General features: G+C 43.2%; 1 protein-coding gene across 6 annotated transcripts in view; it reads left to right on the top strand.

Annotated features, from left to right (window-relative positions):
* Positions 1 to 23,323, top strand: part of LOC112229516 (protein tyrosine phosphatase type IVA 3) — a 109,617-nt gene extending 86,294 nt beyond the window's left edge. For all 6 annotated transcript variants that reach the window (XM_024395385.2, XM_024395387.2, XM_024395383.2 and 3 more), the window contains exons 3-6: positions 1,081 to 1,173; positions 12,779 to 12,909; positions 16,607 to 16,681; positions 22,500 to 23,323. In XM_024395385.2, the coding sequence (XP_024251153.1) occupies positions 1,081 to 1,173; positions 12,779 to 12,909; positions 16,607 to 16,681; positions 22,500 to 22,617 (417 nt within the window). In that variant the 3' untranslated portion in view covers positions 22,618 to 23,323. The remainder of the gene's footprint in view (positions 1 to 1,080; positions 1,174 to 12,778; positions 12,910 to 16,606; positions 16,682 to 22,499) is intronic.
* Positions 23,324 to 23,427: the final 104 nt, after the last annotated feature.

Here is a 23,427-nt window from a genome sequence, read left to right as displayed (position 1 = left end):
CTTCATGTTGTTATTCTCTCTCTCCTTCCTTGTCTTTCTGTCTCTCCTTGTTTCCACTGACACATCTTCTTGATACTGCTCCAAGGCCCTATCTTAAGAAAGGTGTTTCTATGACACTGAGAAAAAAGCACAGACTATAGAGAATGTCTGATGATGACAACGGTGCGCTGGCTGCTCCCTCTTCAACAATGCCTCAGTTTCCATGGAGATGTGTCCCGCTGCCACGTTGGTCGCATGGCACGGGCAGTGAGAGGAGCGTGCCTCGCAGTCAGACAATAGCAGAACTAAGGCTGCCCTTCTCAGAACCACATGTGGGCTATCTTAAAGAATGCCATGGACAGGCAGGCAGACAGACAAACAAACAGTCAAACCGGCAGACAGACCGTCCCAGGCAGGCAGGCAGACCGTCCCAGGCAGGCAGGCAGACTGTCCCAGGCAGGCAGGCAGACTGTCCCAGGCAGGCAGGCAGGTCCCAGGCAGGCAGGCAGACTGTCCCAGGCAGGCAGGCAGACCAGGCAGGTCCCAGGCAGGCAGGCAGACTGTCCCAGGCAGGCAGGCAGACTGTCCCAGGCAGGCAGGCAGACTGTCCCAGGCAGGCAGGCAGACTGTCCCAGGCAGGCAGGCAGACTGTCCCAGGCAGGCAGGCAGACTGTCCCAGGCAGGCAGGCAGACTGTCCCAGGCAGGCAGGCAGACTGTCCCAGGCAGGCAGGCAGACTGTCCCAGGCAGGCAGGCAGACTGTCCCAGGCAGGCAGGCAGACTGTCCCAGGCAGGCAGGCAGACTGTCCCCAGGCAGGCAGACTGTCCCAGGCAGGCAGGCAGACAGACACAGTCCCAGGCAACCAGGCAGACAGACACAGTCCCAGGCAACCAGGCAGACAGACACAGTCCCAGGCAGACAGACAGAACCCTTAAAGTAACTAAATCAGCCTGCTGTACTACTATGAGCATGGGTCCATGCACGTGTATAGGCTATATATTTGTACACGCATGTCCCCGCCCCCCAAAACACACACAAACACACACACACAGTGTTGAGTTATTTTTCAATGGAACTCCTTCCCTCCTTCCTCCACCGTAGGACCTTAAGAAGTACGGAGCCACGACGGTAGTGAGAGTGTGTGAGGTCACCTATGATAAGGCTCCATTGGAGAAGGATGGCATCACCGTGGTGGTGAGTACAGACCAGTGTCACGTCCCTCACACTTCATTGTGAAGCGGACACACAAACACACACGCACTGTGAAGAGAAGAGCAGGGTAGAGCGGAGTGTTTCGGTCTTGGACAGGACTTGCAGTACTGATTCCAGGGGTTTCAGTTGGGTATGGTAGGGTATTGTCATTGGTTGCACTGATTGCGCAATTTGTCTACATAACCTGGTTAAAGCATTCATGACATTACCCTGAATAAGACACAGTGAGGAGTGTGACTCTCTTTGTTTAATGGTATGGTAGTTGCCATACCCTAGCTCAAAACCCCACATTTGAAGTAGTCACATTTTTTCTTTGGGGGGTTGAATTAATTCCAATCCCGATTTAAAATTCAACTGCTGTTTACAGTATTAAATGGCTGACTTTAAGACCATGTCAGCCTGTGTACCTTTTTCTGTCACTTTTAGAAGGCAGGGAGCAGAGATTAGGCCATCTGCTTTGCTGGTCAGCTGTTTAGCTAGACCGCTCTGCCACTCGGGTTCCTGAGTGGTGCAGCGGTCTACAGCACTGCATCTCAGTGCAAGAGGTGTCACTGCAGTGACCCTGGTTCGAATCCAGGCTGCATCACATCCGGCCGTGATTGGGGGTCCCATAGGGTGGCGCACAATTGGCCCAGCATCGTCTGGGTCTGGCCGGGGTAGGCCGTCATTGTAAATAAGAATAGGTTCTTAAATGACTGGCTTAGTTAAATAAAGGCTACACTATGCAGTGCGCCGAATGCTTTGAATATGATTTTGGCATTTAAACTCAACAATGCTTCAATATTCGCAGAATGTTTCCCTTCCCTGGCGAATAATGCAGACAGGCAAATGCAGAAATTAGCTGCTATTCATATCTGGATGCAACGCAATGAGACAGTGTTGGTGGGAAGCGCAGGAGAGCAGTTCCACAAGGATGGCTTCATATAGCCTATAGCAGGGGGTCAGCAACCTTTTTTCATGTGGAGTGCCAATTTACCAGTCCTAAAGATCAGTGTGCCAGTTCTGATTTTCATATACACATTGTAGGCTACCTGACTGTGACCCAAAAAGTGTGTAACCGCACACAAATGGAATAATGTTATAGCTGGCTACTATACGGAGGTGCTGTCCATTCAGTGCCATGCCACAGAGCTCCAGTATAGACGGGTTAGCTGAGAACGCCTTGAAAATGATGTGAACACTTCAATGGGGCAGGAGGCAGTGTGTTGTGACTCTGGATGGCCAGATAGCTAGCAACAATGACAAGAAACTGCCATGTGAGGAATCGTAGGTGGCTCGTTTCAGTTAGTTTTATCTTGTTCTTGATACCATGTCTTGTTTTGACTGATGTCATCTCAATGCCAATATGGCAGAAATGTATATATGGTAATAGGGTTGCAAAGGGTCGGAAACGTTCCGGTAAATATCCAGAATTTTTCCGAAAATTTTCCATGGGAAGTTAAGCCCGGGAATTTGGGGAATTCTGCCGAAATTCATCAAAAAAGTTTAGTTTATAACAGTGAAACTTTTTTGTGGGATACACAAGGCAATTTTAGGGTTTGTGGGATACACATGGGAATTTTAGGGTTTGTGGGATACACATAAGGCAATTTTAGGGTTTGTGAGATATTTTGGTGAAACTATCACCAATTCAATGGAATTGCAACCTTCTGCATGCACTGTGCATTCTTCCATCACATGTGCAGTTGCATTCTTCCATCAGAATCACAGCTGATTCTCAAGAACTTGCACACTAATGAGATGCTATCGAGCTCACTCTACTACACTGTCTTAGCCAAGGACTACATGCTTTGTGGTAAGTTTTGATTACAATACTGAGTGGGGTGAATTTATTTTATGACATGATTTTTTGTTAACTAGTAAATAGTAGCCTACAGCAAAGTGTGTTTAACCTTTCTGTGCACCGAACACGTTAGCGGGATTAAATTCGACAACATATGTGATCACTACATAAATAGTCATATTAAACATTCATGAAAATACAAGTCTCACATGATTCGAAAGCCTAGAATCTTGCTAATCCAACTTCGTTGTCAGATTTAAAAAATGATTTATTGCGAAAGAATATGCTGCGATTATCTGAGCACAGACCCCCATATCAAACTACTTATTCAGCCAGCACTTGCGTAACGAAATCACAGAATGCATTGAAATAAATCATTTACCTTTGAAGATCTTACTCTGGTTGCAATCCCAAGGCTCATTGTTACACAATGAATGGTCTTTTGTTCGGTTAAATCCATTTTTTTATAGCCTAACACAACATTTTGTGAACGCTTATCTCGTTGAATTTCGTGTTATTCAATTTTCGACGTAACATCCAACGTAAAATAGACAGACTTTCCCTGACTTTAACCAGTCATGTTTGGTTTCCTTGCAATCAACTGTTTGTTTGTAACACAACCAAACCTGACGGGTAATTTTGCGGGATGTATTGACCCGGAAAAAACGATTAGAAGACAAGTGACGAGCCCATTGTGCACCAATTATATGACCACTGTCTCGATGATTGACTGTCTTTTAACCCAATGACCACTGATCGTCTTGAAATCTAGCTGGGTAGATAGCCAATGAGCATAGGTAAACGGCAATATCCCATGATTCTTTGTTGTAAAAAAAACCTTTCCATTGAACGCTGGCGTAAGGACCGTTCTTTCGCCATTGCCAATCCTACCGCAAAGGAGCAAAGCTTATTACGCACAGCAGTATTTCGGTGACTTGCACCTTCAGCTGTTTATTTATCCAACATCATGGCGAATAAGTCAAGGAAAGCTAATTCTAAGACTAGATATACGAATGTAGAAACTATTTTAGAGGAAATTCATTGTGAAAGTGAGACAGATCTGCTTTTTTGAAGACTCCATTTTGAAGACTGAAACTGAGGCATATATTTTGAAAGGAGAGGACATTGTTTTGGACTGGTAAGTTGCTCTCATGCTAATGCCGTTGTTTGAAATTAATATAAAATATTATTTGTGATTGTTTTTACATTTTATTTGCAATATATAAAGATGTAATGAAATGGGTAAAGTACACGTTATCTAGCCATTGTGAGTGAGGGTCTGTTTGTTTGTATGAGAACGACCATAGCCTATGTCTGTGTGTGTATATATATTTATATTTATATTTATATTTATTTATTTATTTATTTATATATTTATTTATATATTTATTTATATATTTATTTATATATTTATTTATATATTTATTTATATATATTTATTTATATATATTTATTTATATATTTATTTTATTTATATTTATTTATATATTTATTTATATATTTATATATATTTATTTATATATTTATTTATATATTTATTTATATATTTATTTATATATTTATATTTATTTATATATATTTATATATAATATATATAAATATATATATTACTTATATTACTTTTGGCCCTTAGGCACATCCATGCCTGCACAAATATATTTGGGCAGATGAACACTTGTGGCAGAAGGGACAGGGCTTGGTGCAGTGGTGCTGTAGCCAGCAAACTCCTTGATGCTCCCTCTAATGTAGACTGATTGGAGTAAGCATGCTGGCTGTGTTGATGTATGGGTTTGCATTCTACACAATACCATTTTATATAAAATGGTATTGTGTTAAAATGTTATTGTGTAGAATGCAAACCCATTTGATATAAAATGTTATTGTGTAGAATGCAAACCCATACATCTCAACACAGCCAGCATGCTTCCTCCAATCAGTCTACATTAGAGGGAGCATCAAGGCGTTTGCTGGCTACAGCACCACTGCACCAAGCCCTGTCCCTTCTGCTCCTGCCACAAGTGTTCATCTGCCCAAATATATTTGTGCAGGCATGGATGTGCCTAAGTGCCAAAAGGGCACAGCATGGAGGCGTTGCTGTGTTTGCAAGATGAAGTCTCCCATCACATGCACCACATGCTCAGTGACCCTCTGCTTTACATCAGAAAGAGACTGCTATGGCATCTGGCATCAGCAGCAGAATATTGTCTAGAGTTTTGGCAAAGTTGGTGGGGTTATAAGGCAAAGTGGGTGGGGGCTAGGGTCAGTATGTTATATCTGGAGTACTTTTCCTGTCTTATCCGGTGTCTTGTGTGAATTTAATTCTGCTCTCTCTTTCTCTCCTTCTTTCTCTCGGAGGACCTGAGCCCTTGGACCATGCTTCAGGACAACCTGCCATGATGACTCCTTGCTGTCCCCAGTCCACCCGGCCTTGCTGCTGTTCCAGTTTCAACTGTTCTGCCTGTGGCTATGGAACCCTAAACTGTTCATTTTTACTCTTGAGGTGCTGTCCTGTTGCACCCTCTACAACCACTGTGATCTCCACCCGGCACAGCCAGAAGAGGACTGGCCACCCCTCATAGCCTGGTTCCTCTCTAGGTTTCTTCCTAGGTTTTTGCCTTTCTAGGGAGTTTTTCCTAGCCACTGTGCTTCTACACCTGCATTGCTTGCTGTTTGGGGTTTTAGGCTGGGGCTATATAATTTGATTTGATAGAGGACTGAGGGTCTTCCAAATATTGAAAGTGTGTAAATAGTTACCCATGTTATTTTGTAAATGTATGTATATATATATTTTTTAATACATTTCCTCCCCCCTTTTCTCCCTACATTTTTTTTTGGGGGGGGGTGGGGGGCGGGGTGTGTTAGAATACCATTTTGGTATTTTGTATATAGTTATTTGTTTCAAAATGTATACCTTCACCAATTTGGCCACTTGGGTACATTTGGGCTACTTGTGTGGGACACCTGGGTGACTTCATGATAAATGTCATCTAGTACACTCATTTGGGAAGTTATGATTCTGAAACGTTGCACAAGTACTGTTGCCCTCTTATATTTTTCACTGAAATTGTCCCCATCATCCTATCTGAATGTTTGTTTTATCTTGTTAATTTTAAAGATGATGATATAAAAATAAAAAACTTATGGTTTGTTTTCATTGTTTTATCTAAACCAGATCTTGTCTTATATTCTCCTACATTCAATTCACATGTACACAAACTTCAGAGTGTTTTCTTTCAAATGGTACCAAGAATATGCATATCCTTGGTTCTGAGTCTGAGCTACAGGCTGTTAGATTTGGGTATGTCTTCAGGCGGAAATTGTACAAAGTAGGGGGGGAGCTGTAAGAGGTTAAATCATTTCTGACTCATTAATTAACATTTTCTGCTAGTTAGTTTTTGCTACCATGTGGGTTTTAGCTTGCTTGAGCATGCTTCCTGAAGAGTGTTAATTCACCTGTTTCCATACATGTTTCATTTAAAACATTTATCTTTACAAAGGAGTTGTTTAATCTAACTGCTTAACTCGTTATCTGTACATGAAATTGTATTTGTTGTTTTTTTACTATTGGTTTCCTAATCTTTACAGGAAAATGCCACGGGAACGATCTGATGTGTGGAGACATTTCACTGCAGCTAATGTAGAAGGAAAAGCTGTGTACATTTTGCAAATACTGTGCCAAATCATATGTGATGAACAAAGATGCAGAATCATCTGGCCAAGTGCATAAAGTTCCCTCAGCGCTCACAACAAGCAACCTCTGACAAAAGTCCCTCTACTTCTATTTGAGGTGAAAATGATGAATCAGACACCTTATCAATAGCAACAGCTCATGGTCCTCCTGGAATCAGAGAAGCTCTTTTGACTCAATGGAGGAACGTAGTCAGAGAAATGCTGATGAATGTCTTGCTCGAGCTGTGTATGCAACTGGTTCACCTTTGCTCACAGGCAATATATATTGTAAGAGATTTCTGAATGTTCTTCGCCCAGCATACACCCCTCCAACCAGACATGTTTTATCTACTCATTTGCCGGATGCAGAGTTCAACAGAGTTCAAGTGAAGGTCAAGAAAATCATAGAGAAAGCAGACTGTATTGCAATCATCTCTGATGGGTGGTCTAATGTTTGTGGGCAAGGAATAATTAACTACATCTCCACCCCTCAACCAGTATTCTACAAGATCACAGACAAGGGACAACATACACACCGGTCTCTACATTGCAGATGAGCTGAAGGCAGTCATCCATGACCTTGGAACACAGAATATATTTGCACTGGTGACAGACAATGCTGCGAACATGAAGGCTGCTTGGTCTAAAGTGGAGGAGTCCTACCCTCACATCACACCCATTGGCTGTGCTGTTCATGGATTGAATTTTCTCCTCAAGGACATCATGGCACTGAAAACAATGGATACGTGTATGTATGTGAAAATTCATCAAGTTATGGCAGCAATCAACCTCACCAAGGAAAGTGAGAAGAATAAGAGCACCACATTGAAGCTGCCCAGCAACACCTGTTGGGGGTGGTATTGTCAAACATGATGACAGTCTTCTGGAGGGGAAGGAGTCTCCAAGAAATGGCCATATCACAGTCTGCCGATATGGACAGCCCCATCAAGAGGATCCTCCTGGATGATGTATTTTGGGAGAGAGTGGTAAGCAGCCTGAAATTCCTGAAACCTATAGCAGTCGCCATTGCACGGATTGAGGGAGACAATGCCATCCTGTCTGATGTTCAGACTCTGCTTGTAGATGTAAGAGAAGAAATCCGTACCACCCTATCCGCTTCACTGTTGCTCCAAGCAGAGGAAACTGCAGTTCTGAGATACATCAAAAAGCGTGAAGACTTCTGCCTGAAGACCATACACGCCGCAGCGTACATGTTGGACCCCAAGTATGCTGGCAAGAGCATCCTGTCTGGTGCAGAGATCAACAAGGCCTATGGTTTCATCACTACCGTCTCGCCACCTTTGCCTGGATGAGGGCAAGGTTCTTCTTGGCAGTCTGGCGAAGTACACTTCCAAGCAAGGGCTTTGGATTGGAGATGCAATATGGCAGTTGTGCCAACATATCTCATCAACCAGCTGTTGGAAGGGACTTTGTGGATCTGAGGCTCTTTCTCCTGTTGCCTCCATCATCCTCCAAATCCCACCAACATCAGCCGCCTCAGAGCGCAACTGGTCCTTGTTTGGGATCACACACACCAAAGCACGCAATAGGCTGAAAAATAAAAAAATTGGTGGCCATCAGGGAAAATTTGAGGCTTTTTGAGCCTGATAACGAGCCATCCTCAACAAGGTTGGAAAGTGACATTGAAGATGAGGCCTCAGAGTCTGATGTTCAAGAGGTGGGCATTGAGGAGGTCCAGGGAGAAGACATGGAAGCCTGAGAGGGAGACAACCAAAGCTTTAGTTTCTAGACTATCATTTTATGTATGTTGTAAATGTTTTTGGGAGATGCAATGGATCATTGGGGATCATTCAATATCCCCTTTGTTATTCAGTGAAATCATCCCATGTGAAGAGTCAACTCATTTAATTAAAGTTCAATTCGTAACTAAATTATTATATATATATATTTTATTGAAGGATTTAATCATTTGCAATTATGTCTACTTATGAGAAGGTAAAATGTTTATATTTGTCTCCATATGATATGGTAAATATATCCAATGCAGAAAACATCTACATTTAAATGGTATTAATATTAATTTGCATATATTCCCGTTCATTTCCACAAAGTTTCCACCTGAATATTCCCCAAAATGTGCAACCCTATATGTTAGACAAGTGCTCATTGTGCAAATGTATTCATGTTTTCAATTAAACATTGAAAACACTGTTGTCTGTGCCCAATAATGTTTCTACCATGTTGTGTCGCTACCATGTTGTTGTCATGTGTTGCTGCCTTGCTATGTTGTTGTCTTAGGTCTCTCTTTATGTGGTGTTGTCGCTCTTGTCATGTGTGTTTTGTCCTATATTTATTTAATTGTTTATTTTGAATCCCGGCCCCTGTCCCAGCAGGAGGCCTTTTGGTAGGCCGTCATTGTAAATAAGAATTTGTTCTGAACTGACTTGCCTAGTTAAATAAAGGTTAAATAAATAAAAATAAATATAGTTTACATGTTGTCAACATTCTAAACCACCTGTCTGTTTTGCCCCATAGTTGGAAACGTGTCGGTTTTGTTGCTAAACCACCTACCTGTGCAAACACGCTGTCCATTTGGCAGTGCTGAATCTTCGGCGCCGCCATAATGTGTACGTTTTCCTTTCATATTTCATGATTTTCGTCATTCTTTGGTCAAGTTTGTTTGACGCCGCTGACTATTTCCACTAAGGCCATGACCGTGTAGGGAAGGAGGAGGCAGAGTGTTATCAAACAGACTGTTCTGTGTTCAGAGGAGGGCAATGGGGTTGGGGCCCCGTTCCTGGAAGAGCACGCTCCGTCCTTATATGCTCGTAAACAAACACACATACACACATCAATACTGATATACACCCAACAACCTGAAAGCAGCCAAAACCCTTTCAAAGACTCATCTGGGTCACTCCTAAACAAACACACACACACACACACACGCACATAACTCAGACCAGTATCTGTAACTGAACTTGAAGGCACATGTTTCTGATTACCAGTACATCAACGTTCCTTTGTTGCCATGGCAGCTGCAGAGCCTGGTTACCCCGTGTGGCCTCCTCTTAAATTTGTTCCTTTTTCTATTTTCTCTCTCTCACTCTCTCTTTAATCTCTCTCTATCTTTCTCTCCCTCTTTCTCTCAGTGAATAGTGTGGATATGAAAGGAGAGATTTACAGGGTATGCTGTTACGTAAGCACAACACCATGGACTGCTATTTATGTGAAGGCTGTACTTCGCTTTCTGCCAGAGCACTGGAAAACATTGAGGATCATGGCAATTGGTACTTGCTCTCCAGAGTCTTGAAAAACAGTGCATGGGAGGGAGTTGCCTACCTCTCCCCTCCCCTTCCTCTGTCTCCGTAGTGATATAGGGGAAATCTGGAGAGATCTAGTTAAAGGCTTGTACACGATCAAGCCATCAGCTTGGGGTCAATTCCATTTAAATTCCAGTCAATTCAGAAACGTAAACCCAATTCCACATTTTCCTTATTGAAAATAATTTAGGATAATTGGAATTTCAGTATACTTATTGAATTTACTGGAATTAAATTGGAATTGACCCCAATCCTGCTGTCCAGTGACATAAAATATCAACAACCAGGAAGCTATAGGACCAGACAGACAGACAGAGCTGTACTCTGTTATCATAGCCCTGGGAGAATGGTTGTTATTACTAATGGCTGCTTCAATTGTTGAATAACTGTTGTCATGTAAAATGGGATGTTCGTGGCGCTTTTCAGCTGAAGACATGTAAACTGGATGGGGATATCACTGTTAACTAGGAATTGATTGGAAATCTGTAGTGATTTGTTTATCCGGTGTCTCCTCTCCACTGTCGCTCTGATGCAGTGAGTTGCTTTGGCTACAGGCTTTCAAAGCTAGGGCCTTATACTGGTATAGCTAATGAGTGAACAGTGTTGTATATTGTGTGTGTTCAGGGCATGGAATTGTCGCAGGTCATCTTGACATTCTAAAAAGCATTCCAAGGTCACGTTGAATGGAACTGTGTGTGAGCGTGCGAGGAAAGCGTGTATGTGTGTGCCCATACCTCGTCCCCAAAGTAGGCCAGTGCTGCTGTGGTTCCTGCCCTGTTGACATGTCCCACATTACCTCAGCCAACATCATGCAGTAGCTTACAACATGTACTACACTGCAAATATTGAACCTTCAGGAGCTTATGCTAATACCCCAGGAAAACAGTGTAAGACACAGCTCAGGCAAATAAATAGTCTAACCCTCAAATGAGAACTGGTCTGTTGTGGTGGTGCTTGATTCCATGTCTGTGTTTGTGCGTGCGTCCATCTGTGTGCCTGTATGTATTTATGGGCTTTCCTGAGTCCAGTCGTGTGATGAGGCTATCTCCTCTCTCAGAAGGTTTTACTGTGGTAATTCCACACTGTTTACTGTAAACGGCAGACACCAGCTGAAACCAAATTGTGTGTGTGTGTGTGTACTGTTTTGTTCTCATACCTGTTTGTTCTTCTACATGGCTCTGTGTGTGTGTACTGTTTTGTTCTAATACCTGTTTGTTCTTCTACATGGCTGTGTGTGTGTGTGTGTGTGTGTGTGTGTGTGTGTGTGTGTGTGTGTGTGTGTGTGTGTGTGTAATACTACCATGCATGTGTGTGGTTGCATTGTGTATTTGTTGTAGCTATGTGGGACTATCGTTAAAATGTATGAGTCAGTGGTGCATTATAAAATCTCCCCAGACAGCCAGGTGTGTCCCTCCCTCCCTGGAGATACTGTGTGGCCGACAGGCCCTGGGTCCAGACCGCTATGGCCGATACTGTGTGGCCGACAGGCCCTGGGTCCAGACCTCTATGGCTGATACTGTGTGGCCGGAGATCAACAGGCCCTGGGTCCAGACCGCTATGGATGATACTGTGTGGCCGGAGTTCAACAGGCCCTGGGTCCAGACCTCTATGGCTGATACTGTGTGGCCGGAGATCAACAGGCCCTGGGTCCAGACCTCTATGGCTGATACCGTGTGGGCGGAGATCAACAGGCCCTGGGTCCAGACCTCTATGGCTGATACCGTGTGGCCGGAGATCAACAGGCCCTGGGTCCAGACCTCTATGGCTGATACTGTGTGGCGGAGATCAACAGGCCCTGGGTCCAGACCTCTACGGCTGATACTGTGTGGGCGGAGATCAACAGGCCCTGGGTCCAGACCTCTATGGCTGATACTGTGTGGCGGAGATCAACAGGCCCTGGGTCCAGACCTCTGGCTGATACTGTGTGGGCAGAGATCAACAGGCCCTGGGTCCAGACCTCTATGGCTGATACTGTTTGGGCGGAGATCAACAGGCCCTGGGTCCAGACCTCTATGGCTGATCAGTATCTATGGTTCATCCCTGGGCTGCTGTGAGTAAGCCTCTAATCACTGACTGACTGGCACTCACCTATCTCGTCACTACCCTCCTGACTCCTGCGTCATGTCTGTCTGTCTGTGTGTGTTTCTATCTGCTTTGTATCTGCGTCTGTATTGTACCCCTCTGTCCCCAGGCAGCTGTGCTAAATCAAATCTGTACCATAAACCATGTGTGTCTTAGACTGGAAGCTGCTGATAGGGTGAACTGTCTCTAACATATAGATATCTATAGAGGGGCTATGGCTCACTCGCACAACCTCAAAATGAGGTCACCCTACCCTGTGTTGAATCAAAAGATGGAAGGATGCCTGCTCCTTCTGTTTACTGATAGGTGTGCTGTGCTTGGCATTGCAGTGGCATACAAACCAATGTTTCCACCACTGTGGTCATCGGTAATTTCATTTCAAATGACTTTATTCGTATATATGAAGCTTTGAATATGACAACAAAGAACACTTACAGTGCAGTCAACACAACATACAAAACAATATGCATAAGATACCAAAACATACTAGTTCCCAGGAACATAATTTTAAATGTTTTTTTTAACTGAACCTTTATTTAACTAGCCAAGTTAGTTAAGAACAAATTCTTACTTACAATGATGGCCTACCCCGGCCAAACCCTAACGACGCTGGGCCAATTGTGCACCGCACTATGGGACTCCCAATCATGGCCGGCTGTGATACAGCCTGCAATCGAACCAGGGTCTGCAGTGCCTTAGACCTCTGCGCCACTCGTGCGTTGTTGAAACCTAAGGTCTCAGTCAACACTATTTCTCCATCTCTCCCCAGGACTGGCAGTTTGACGACGGTGCGCCCCCTCCCTCTAAGGTGGTGGAGGACTGGCTGAGTCTGCTACGGTCTCGTTTCCTGGAAGACCCGGGCTGCTGCGTGGCCGTGCACTGTGTGGCTGGACTGGGCAGGTGAGGGGACCAGCTCAGTTGGTAGAGCATGGTGCTTGCAACGCCAGGATATTGGGTTTCCCAGGACGACCATACGTAAAAATGTATGCACGCATGACTGTAAATCGCTTTGGATTAAAAAAGGCTTATTCACATTACAGATACTCTGTAGGGGACTAGTAGGATACTTTGTAGGGGTCCAGGTAGGATACTTGGTAGGGTTCCAGGTAGGATACTCTGTGGGGGTCCAGGTAGGATACGCTGTAGGGGTCCAGGTAGAATACTCTATAGGGGTCCAAGTAGGATGCCCTGTAGGGGTCCAGGTAGGATACGCTGTAGGGGTCCAGGTAGAATACTCTATAGGGGTCCAGTAGGATGCTCTGTAGGGGTCCAGGAGGATGCTCTGTAGGGGTCCAGTAGGATGCTCTGTAGGGCTCCAGTAGGATGCTCTGTAGGGGTCCAGTAGGATGCTCTGTAGGGGTCCAGTAGGATGCACCGTGTGGCTGGACTGGGCATGTAAGGGATACTTTGTTTACTTACATCTGAAAATGACTACTGAACAGATTCACAAATCCACAGACTGTACCTTCACGCCTGGGACATATAGGGGAGACAGTCAGTGAAAAAAGTAAAGTAGTTAACCTCTAGCGTCGGGAAATCCCGTATCCGGGAGCATAATCATAGCCTCAAGCTCATTACCATAACGCAACGTTTCCTATTCATGAAAATCGCAAATGAAATGAAATAAATATATTCAAACACAAGCTTAGCCTTTTGTTAACAACACTGTCATCTCAGATTTTCAAAATATGCTTTCCAAAGCTACACAAGCATTTGTGTAAGAGTATTGATAGCCTAGCATAGCATTAAGCCTAGCATTCAGCAGGCAACATTTTCACAAAAACAAGAAAAGCATTCAAATAAAATAATTTACCTTTGAAGAACTTTGGATGTTTTCAATGACGAGACTCTTAGTTAGATAGCAAATGTTCATTTTTTCCAAAAAGATTATTTGTGTAGACGAAATAGCTCCGTTTTGTTCATCACGTTTGGCTAAGAAAAAGACCGGAAAATGCAGTCACTTACAACGCCAAACTTTTTTCCAAATTAGCTCCATAATATCGACAGAAAACGGGGCGAACGTTGTTTAGAATCAATCCTCAAGGTGTTTTTCACATATCTATTCGATAATCTATCAGTGGTGGCAGTCGGCTTCTCATCAGAAGCAAACGGAAAAATACTGCAGCTGGAGATTACGCAATAATTGCGACGGAGGACACCAAGCGACCACCTGGTAGATGTAGTCTCTTATGGTCAATCTTCCAATGATATGCCTACAAATACATCACAATTCTGCAGACACCTTGGGGAAAACGTGGAAAACTCCTAGCTCTTTCACAGCCATATAAGGAGTCATTGGCATGAGGCGGTTTTAAAAAATGCGGCACTTCCTGATTGGATTTTTATCTGGGTTTTTTCTGTAACATCAGTTCTGTGGCACTCACAGACAATATCTTTGCAGTTTTGGAAACATCAGTTTTCTTTCCAAAGCTGTCAATTATATGCATAGTCGAGCATCTTTTCGTGACAAAATATCTTGTTTAAAACGGGAACGTTTTTCATCCAAAAATTAAAATAGCGCCCCCTATATCCAATAAATTAATTTAGTTTGATGTGAATAGACAACAGTGTTTGAGTCATTATGCCTGTCATTGCTTATAATCAGATCAAGGGGGCATTGTTGACCAAGGTATCATGGGGAACAGGACCCAAGAGGTTGTGTTGACTGTCACTGCAAAGACTGAGCTTGCACAGTGTTTACCATGTTAATCTGACAGTCAGTTGGTTAAACCTGGGTTAACTGTACCCAACACCCAGTGGCAGTCGGTGCTGTTTAAGATCATGGAGGATTATTATTTATTTTTTATGAGCACGTCCTTATTTTTATTAGAGCATATTAGATGACTGTTATTCATATTCCATTCACCCAGTTCAATGTAACATCAATAGGGTTAGGCTACTACATGATACTCTAATTTTCCCTATACCCATCATGAGGTTGTTACAACCTAGTCTACGAATGAAAGTTTACAACATACAGTGGGAAGAACAAGTATCTGATACACTGACGATTTTGCAGGTTTTCCTACTTTCAAAGCATGTAGAGGTCTGTAAGTTTTATCATAGGTACACTTCAACTGTGAGAGACGGAATTTAAAACAAAAAAACAGAATCACATTGTATGATTTTTGAAGTAATTCATTTGCATTTTATTGCATGACATCAGCCCCCTCCTCCTCCTCCTCTAGCCTAGCACTGGGCCAAAGTCAACACCAACCGGCCCCTTGGTGCCGCAGTAAGGCAGTAATCCCACAGTATTATTAGAGGCACCGGGAGAGTCTGAAGACGAAACAGGAAGGAAGCTTTTCGGAGGCATTTGTTTTTCCGGTTCCCGCTATAACATGCAAACGCTGGGCTCTTTCCTTTTTCTTTTTGCTGGGATCAGGCCCGGCCTCAGTCGGAGAGGAGCGGGGGCTAATACCCTATAATTGAATCTGCTGTTCCTTTGAGTGATTATATCAGGCCCCAGCCCAGCTCTCAGTGAAGGATAACTAGGCTAACTTTCCCTCCATTCTCTCAGAAGCTGTGAAGGGAGAAAGTGACTTGTAGCTAACAACCGCCCAACTGGGACACGTTTTTGAACAATACGACAGTATTATACTGATCAGTCTTTCTATAAACACATACACACTGTGTGGCTGCTGCCATCCTTCATCTTTGAGTATGTGGCGGTACACACACATACACACTCACAGTGTAGCTGCTTGAAGTGTATACTGTAGGAGACACACACCCGAACACCAGAAACATACGGCTCAACAGAATGTAGTGGGGGGTAAAGTCATAAAACACAGTGACGTGGGGGGGAGGGGCCACCGCCCCTGGCGGTCTGGTTTGGGGGCGGTGAATCCCCATCTCTGACGCACGTCTCTTCTTCCCCAAGGAGCTAGCCTCGGCTTTTGAAAGGGTGCCAATGTTTTCTTGGACCAATTTTTTTTTCATGTGTTTCAGATGGGGAAACACTTTTTCAGCACTTGTACCCTTTTTCTATGAGGGGAGGCTCACTAAAAGGGGGTTGCAGGCTTCAGTTTAGGTCAAGTCTTTTGGATTTGTGTGTCTAACAGTAAAAACCTTGATGGCCGCAGATTGATCTGTTAGTCTGCCCCTGATTATGCTGAGAACTGAACTGCCATGTTTTTGTGGCCACTTAGAAATCTCTATCCTCCCTCGTCATTAAAAAGAACACAAAATTCAGAGTTTATAGCGGACGAGCCCCCTTCCCTTCACCTTATTAGGAAGCAGTGTTGAGCTAAAGCTTTTGTGGATTAAACTGGTTACTGGAAGTGGAAGATTGTCTGGTTTAAAGCACGTGGCTCTGTCCGTGCCTTGCAAGGATTGTGCTGTTTGAAAAGGTCGTGAATGGGACAGTGTACACACACACAGCCAACTACAGGCACATACGTATTGTTTCAAACATGGAGTAGCCTTTCTATGTCCCACCCTCAGCATCCCCCACTTCCCAAGGCTATGCTTAGGGACCCTTTGCGTCCCATCTGGAACATAATCAAAGAAAGAGATCTTTTTCTATCAGTTTGTGCAGGTAATCAGCAAGTGGTAGTTTCTGACTGGGACTGCTGTGCTTGTTCCGTCTTGGCAGAGCCCCGGTGCTGGTGGCGTTGGCACTGATCGAGAGTGGGATGAAGTATGAGGATGCCATCCAGTTCATCAGACAGTGAGTATCCCCCCTCTCTTCCTTCTTTCCCTCCCTCCCTTCTTCCTTCCCTCCAGTTGTACAACAGACTAGATATCCTTCCCTCCTTTCCTTCCCCTTCCTTCCTTCCTTCCTTCCTTTCTCCCTCCTTCCCTCCAGTTGTACACCTGACTAGGTCTCTCTCTCTCTCTTCTTTCTCTCTCTCTTCTTTCTCTCTCTCTTCTTTCTCTCTCTCTCTCTCTTCTTTCTCTCTCTCTCTCTCTCTCTCTCTCTCTCTCTTCTTTCTCCCTCTCTCTTCTTTCTCTCTCTCTCTCTCTTCTTTCTCTCTCTCTCTTCTTTCTCTCTCTCTCTCTCTTCTTTCTCTCTCTCTCTTCTTTCTCCCTCTCTCTTCTTTCTCTCTCTCTCTCTCTTCTTTCTCTCTCTCTCTCTTCTTTCTCTCTCTCTTCTTTCTCTCTCTCTCTCTCTTCTTTCTCTCTCTCTCTTCTTTCTCTCTCTCTCTTCTTTTCTCTCTCTCTTCTTTCTCTCTCTCTCTCTTCTTTCTCTCTCTTCTTTCTCTCTCTCTCTCTTCTTTCTCTCTCTTCTTTCTCTTCTCTCTCTCTTTCTCTCTCTCTCTCTTTCTCTCTCTCTCTCTTCTTTCTCTCTCTCTCTCTTCTTTCTCTCTCTTCTCTCTCTCTGTCTCTCTCTCTCTTCTTTCTCTCTCTCTCTCTTCTTTCTTTCTCTCTCTTCTTTCTCTCTCTCTCTCTTTCTCTCTCTCTCTCTCTTCTTTCTCTCTCTCTCCTTTCTCTCTCTCCTCTTTCTCTCTCTCCTTTCTCTCTCTCTCTCCTCTCTCTCTCCTTTCCCTCTCTCTCTCTTCTTTCTCTCTCTCTCTCTTCTTTCTCTCTCTCTTCTTTCTCTCTCTCTTCTTTCTCTCTCTCTCTCTTCTCTCTCTCTCTTCTTTCTCTCTCTCTCTCTTCTTTCTCTCTCTTCTTTCTCTCTCTCTCTCTGTCTCTCTCTTCTTTCTCTCTCTTCTCTTCTCTTCTCTTCTCTCTCTTCTTTCTCTCTCTCTCTCTTCTTTCTCTCTCTTCTCTCTCTTCTCTTCTCTTCTCTCTCTTCTCTCTCTTCTCTTCTCTCTCTTCTCTTCTCTCTCTTCTCTTCTCTCTCTTCTCTCTCTTCTCTTCTCTCTCTTCTCTCTCTTTGTTATATCAAACCATTGCTTGATCATCATCTACTGCAGTAATGTTATGCAACTTCCCACTGGGCACACACTGGTTGAATCAAAGCTGTTTCCACATCATTTAAATTACGTTGAACCAGAGGTGGGACTAAGTCACTATTATTCCAGTCACAAGCAAGATACAAGTTCCTATTGTTCTGGCAAAGAGAAAATAAAACAATCGCTTTCTGGTCGCTAATCTAGATATCTGAGCCCGCCTTTGCTTGCCAAAGTTGATCATTGGTCAACAGTTGAGATGCCCAACCTTTTGGTTCTGAGGCCCAGATTGTTTTTGAAACAAGAATTTAGTGCAATGCCATAGGCCTATGTTAGTGACCAGATCGAAGAAGCAAAGGTAAAGATATAAAATACAAATGGTAGGCTATATGTATTTTTCACATTCAGTTTCACACCCCCCCCAAAAAAAATCTTCTCACTGTGCAAGCTCACCCGGCCTGTGTTGATTGACAGTTTACTTGTCGAATCAGTGTCCTGAGTGTGCGTTTCACTAGCCAATTAGTTTTTTTGCAAGTGCGATGGAGTAGCTTAATCCACAGAGTCTGTGCCACAAAAATGAGCGACAAAACGTTACAGAACCTGGCCATAGAATTTCAAACTATCATTCTCAAGTCAAAGTCGAGTCCCGAGTCTTGAGGCTCCAAATCAAGTCTCAGTTATTTTATTTTCTACCAAGTCGAGTAAGTCGAGTATCAAGTCGATGTCATGGGACTCAAATCCACACCTCTGCGTTGAACCAATGTGGAATAGACATTGAATTGACGTCAGTGCCCAGTGGGTTGTTGCTCTTGAGTAATATTACATTCATTGTCATGGCCGTCAGACAAACTATTCTTTGACTATGATTAAATTACTTATGTATCTGTATTTGTTTAATTAAATGGCCCTATTATGAGAGGATTTCAACCTCTTCAGATTCAGATTATGTATTTTTGTCTAGGGCTGGGCAATATGGCCTAAAAATCATATCTTGATTTTTTTTTTCAAATTTATGGGCAATTCATGATATTTATCAATTCAAGGGGCTTCATTGGCATGGGAAACATATGTTTACATTGCCAAAGCAAGTGAAATGGATAAACAAATGTGAAAGAAATTATTAAAGAATTACTTGATTTTCTCAAATTAAGCTTTGTTGCACAAATAAAGGTCGATACACTACATTTCCAACAGTCAGGAATAATATAAAATTATACCTAGGCTAAATATACTGAACAAAAATATAAAATGCAACAATTTTGCTCTCGCTCTCTTTTTATACACAGGTAAAGTCGGAGGTTTACATACACTTAGGTTGGAGTCATTAAAACTTGTTTTTCAACCACTCCACAAATTTCTTGTTAACAAAATATAGTTTTGGCAAGTCGGTTAGGACATCTACTCTGTTTATGACACAAGTCATTTTTCAAACAATTGTTTACAAACAGATTATTTCACTTATAATTCACTGTATCACAATTCCAGTGGGTCAGAAGTTTACAAACACTAAGTTGAATGTGCCTTTAAACAGCTTGGAAAATTCCAGAAAAGTATTTCATGGCTTTAGAAGCTTCTGATAGGCTAATTGACATAATTTGAGTCAATTGAAGGTGTGTCTGTGGATGTATTTCAAGGCCTACCTTCAAACTCAGTGCCTCTTTGCTTGACATCATGGGACAATCTAAAGAAATCAGCCAAGACCTCAGAAAAAAAATTGTAGACCTCCACAAGTCTGGTTCATCCTTGGGAGCAATTTCCAAAATGCCTGAAGGTACCATGTTCATCTGTACAAACAATAGTATGCAAGTATAAACACCATGGGACCACACAGCCGTCATACCGCTCAGGAAGGAGACGTGTTCTGTCTCCTAGAGATGAACGTACTTTGGTGTTAAAAGTGCAAATCAATCCCAGAATGACAGCAAAGGACCTTGTGAAGATGCTGGAGGAAACAGGTACAAAAGTATCCATATCCACAGTAAAACGAGTCCTATATCGACATAACCTGAAAGGCCTCTCAGCGAGGAAGAAGCCACTGCTCCAAAACCGCCATAAAAAAGCCAGACTACGGTTTGCAACTGCACATGGGGACAAAGATTGTACCTTTTGGAGAAATGGTCTGGTCTGAAAAAAACAAAAATTGAATTGTTTGGCCATAATGACCATCGTAATGTTTGGAGGAAAAAGGGGGCAGTCTTGCAAGCCGAAGAACACCATCCCAACCGTGAAGCATGGGGGTGGCAGCATCATGTTGTGGGGGTGCTTTGCTGCAGGAGGGAGTGGTGCACTTCACAAAATAGATGGCATCATGAGGTAGGAAAATGATGTAGATATATTGAAGCAACATCTCAAGAAATCAGTTAAAGCTTGGTCACAAATGGGTCTTCCAAATGGACAATGATCCCAAGCATACTTCCAAAGTTGTGGCAAAATGGCTTAAGGACAACAAAGTCAAGGTATTGGAGTGGCCATCATAAAGCCCTGACCTCAGTCCTATAGACAACTTGTGGGCAGAACTGGAAAAGCGTGTGCGCGCGAGGAGGCCTACAAACCTGACTCAGTTACACAAGCTCTGTCAGGAGGAATGGGCCAAAATTCACCCAACTTATTGTGGAAAGCTTGTGGAAGGCTACCCGAAACATTTGACCTAAGTTAAACAATTTAAAGGCAATGCTACCAAATACTAATTGAGATCATATGTAAACATCTGACCCACTGGGAATGTGATGAAAGAAATAAAAGCTGAAATAAATCATTCTCTCTATTATTCTGACATTTCACATTCTTAAAATAAAGTGATGATCCTGACTGACCGAAGACAGCTAATGTTTTGCTAGAATTAAATGTCAGGAATTGTGAAAATCTGAGTTTAAATGTATTTGGCTAAGGTGTATGTAAACTTCCGACTTCAACTGTATACTCAACAAAAATAGAAACGCAACATGCAGCATTTTCAAAGAGGTTACAGTTCATATAAGGAAATCAGTCAATTGAAATAAATTCATTAGGACCTAATCTATGGATTTCACATGACTGGAAATATAGATATGCATCTGTTGTTCACAGATATTTAAGAAAAATGTAGGGCCGTGGATCAGAAAATCTGTCAGTATCGGGTGTGACCACCATTTGCCTCATGCAGCACGACATCTCCTTCGCATAGAGATGATCAGGCTGTTGATAGTGGCCTGTGGAATGTTGTCACACTCCTCTTCAAACTTGCTGAATATTGACGGAAACTGGGACACTTTTTGATGTACACGTTGATCCAGAGCATCCTAAACATGTCTGGTGAGTATGCAGGCCATGGAAGAGCTGGGACATTTTCAACTTCCAGGAATTGTGAACATGTCCTTATGGCATGGAGCCGTGCATTATCATGTTAAAACATGAAGTGATGAACATTAAATTCTCTGGCAACAGCTCTGGTGGACATTCCTGTAGTCAGCATGCCAATTGCACACTCCCTCAACTTGAGACATCTGTGACATCTGTGGCATTGTGTTGTGTGACAGAGCTGCACATTTTAGAGTGGCCTGTTATTGTTCCCAGTACAAGGTGCACCTGTGTAATGATCATGCTGTTTAATCAGCTTCTTGATATGCCACAACTGTCAGGTGGATGGATTATCTTGGCAAAGGAGAAATGCTCGCTAACAGGGATGTAATCAAATTTGCACAACATTTTACAGAAATAAGATTTGTGTGCATATGACAAATTTCTGGGATCTTTTATTTCAGCTCATGAAAAATGGGACCAACACTTTACATGTATATTTTTGTTTAGTGTATAAGCCTTCCACAACTATAATAATTCAATTATTTTACCAAAATTTAACCTGCTTTTTGTTTTTCACTGATCTGGCTTTCAAGTCGGTCTATGAAAATGCAATTTTTCTTACACATTTTACCAGAACCATGCACATCCACTAATAATGACAAACGTCTGGTAGCAGGCATTATAGAAAATTAACACAGGTCTCATAAACAATCTATCAAGCACAAGCCCACGTGCTAGTGAGTAGCCAGCTAATCTGTATATTTAAAGTCTAGCCAACTTGGATGTAGGTAGAACCTTTGAACTGTATAGACGGGTTGGTAGTTTAGCAACAAAACCAATGTGTGCGCAACTGTGGGGCAAAACAGGCGGGTTGGCTTAGAATGTTGACAACATATAAACTATATTTTGTCTCCAATATTTATTGAAACATACAAATACATTTGCACAATGAGCACTTGTCTCTCACGTGCATCCTTACAGTTGTTGGTTAGCTAGCGAATTTCTGCCATATTAGCATTGACATGATATGGACATGGTATTAAGAACAAGATGAAACTAGCTGAAATCAGCCACTTATGATTCCCCACATGGAAGTTTCTTGCCGTTGTTGCCAGCCATCTGACCATCCAGAATCACAACAATTCATGGACTTCCACCACATTGAAGTGTGCACATTGTTTTTGTGATGTTACCAGCTAACTCATGTATGTACACACCCTCCTGTCCATCACCAACTGTTTGAACAACATAGCCTGCCTGCTCACTATGTTTAGATGTTGAACTCAAGTGGCATACCTGGATAGAAGATTTCTCAGAATGAGAACAGGTTGCCATTTCCTTATATAAATGTGACTTCTTTTTTTTTTACAGGAAGCGCAGAGGGGCGATCAACAGCAAGCAGCTGACCTACCTGGAGAAGTACCGCCCCAAACAGAGACTGCGCTACAAAGACCCACACATCTTCAAGAACAAGTGCTGCATCATGTGACCCCCATTTCCACCCTCAGCCAATCAACTGCCTGCCACCTGATCGATCTGACCCGAATGGATAACGACGATGGATGAGTCCACAGCCAATGCACTTTGTGACTGAACTATGAGAACTATGAATCATGGAGTGAGCTAAGCAGCTCCACCAGGGGAAGGGTGTGATGAGTCTCCCTGGTGCCTAAAGATGGCTCTTACTGAGGGGGCCGATGGATCAAGCCCTCCTTGAATCTGACTTTTTATCCAAGAGCCAGCCGGAGGTAGCTTGGAATGGATGGTGGATGTGGCACAGGACGTTGACACTCGCCACATTGAACTCCGTCATCACCATGGGGTTGTGCCTCGCTGCAAATGATTTGACTTGCAGTTGACTTTGTCATTGTACCTCCAACGCCCCCTTGCTACCAAATGGTGGTAACGCCTCAAATCATTGTCTGAAAGAGAGACAGCTTTAGCTGTATGAATATGACACCAATGTGAATCATGGGGGAGGGGGAATGTTTGTGCCTGGTTGCCCTTTCTCTCCCTGCCTACAGTAGGGGGACTGAGCTGTTTTCTGTTCACTCCTTGTTCCAAGGTTAATGCTATCCGGAATCCTTGGGCCATCCTTAACCCTTACCTAACCCCAACCATAACCCTTACCTAACCCCAACCATAACCCTTACCTAACCCCAACCATAACCCTTACCTAACCCCTACACCATCCTTAACCCTTACCTAACCCCAACCATAACCCTTACCCAACCCCAACCATAACCCTTACCTAACCCCAACCATAACCCTTACCTAACCCCATAACACCATCCTTAAC

Source organism: Oncorhynchus tshawytscha, linkage group LG31 (genome assembly GCF_018296145.1).
Source record: "Oncorhynchus tshawytscha isolate Ot180627B linkage group LG31, Otsh_v2.0, whole genome shotgun sequence".
Taxonomy (NCBI): domain Eukaryota; kingdom Metazoa; phylum Chordata; class Actinopteri; order Salmoniformes; family Salmonidae; genus Oncorhynchus; species Oncorhynchus tshawytscha.
The sequence above is the reverse complement of the archived record's forward strand: the minus strand, read 5'-3'. Positions and strand labels throughout refer to the sequence as shown.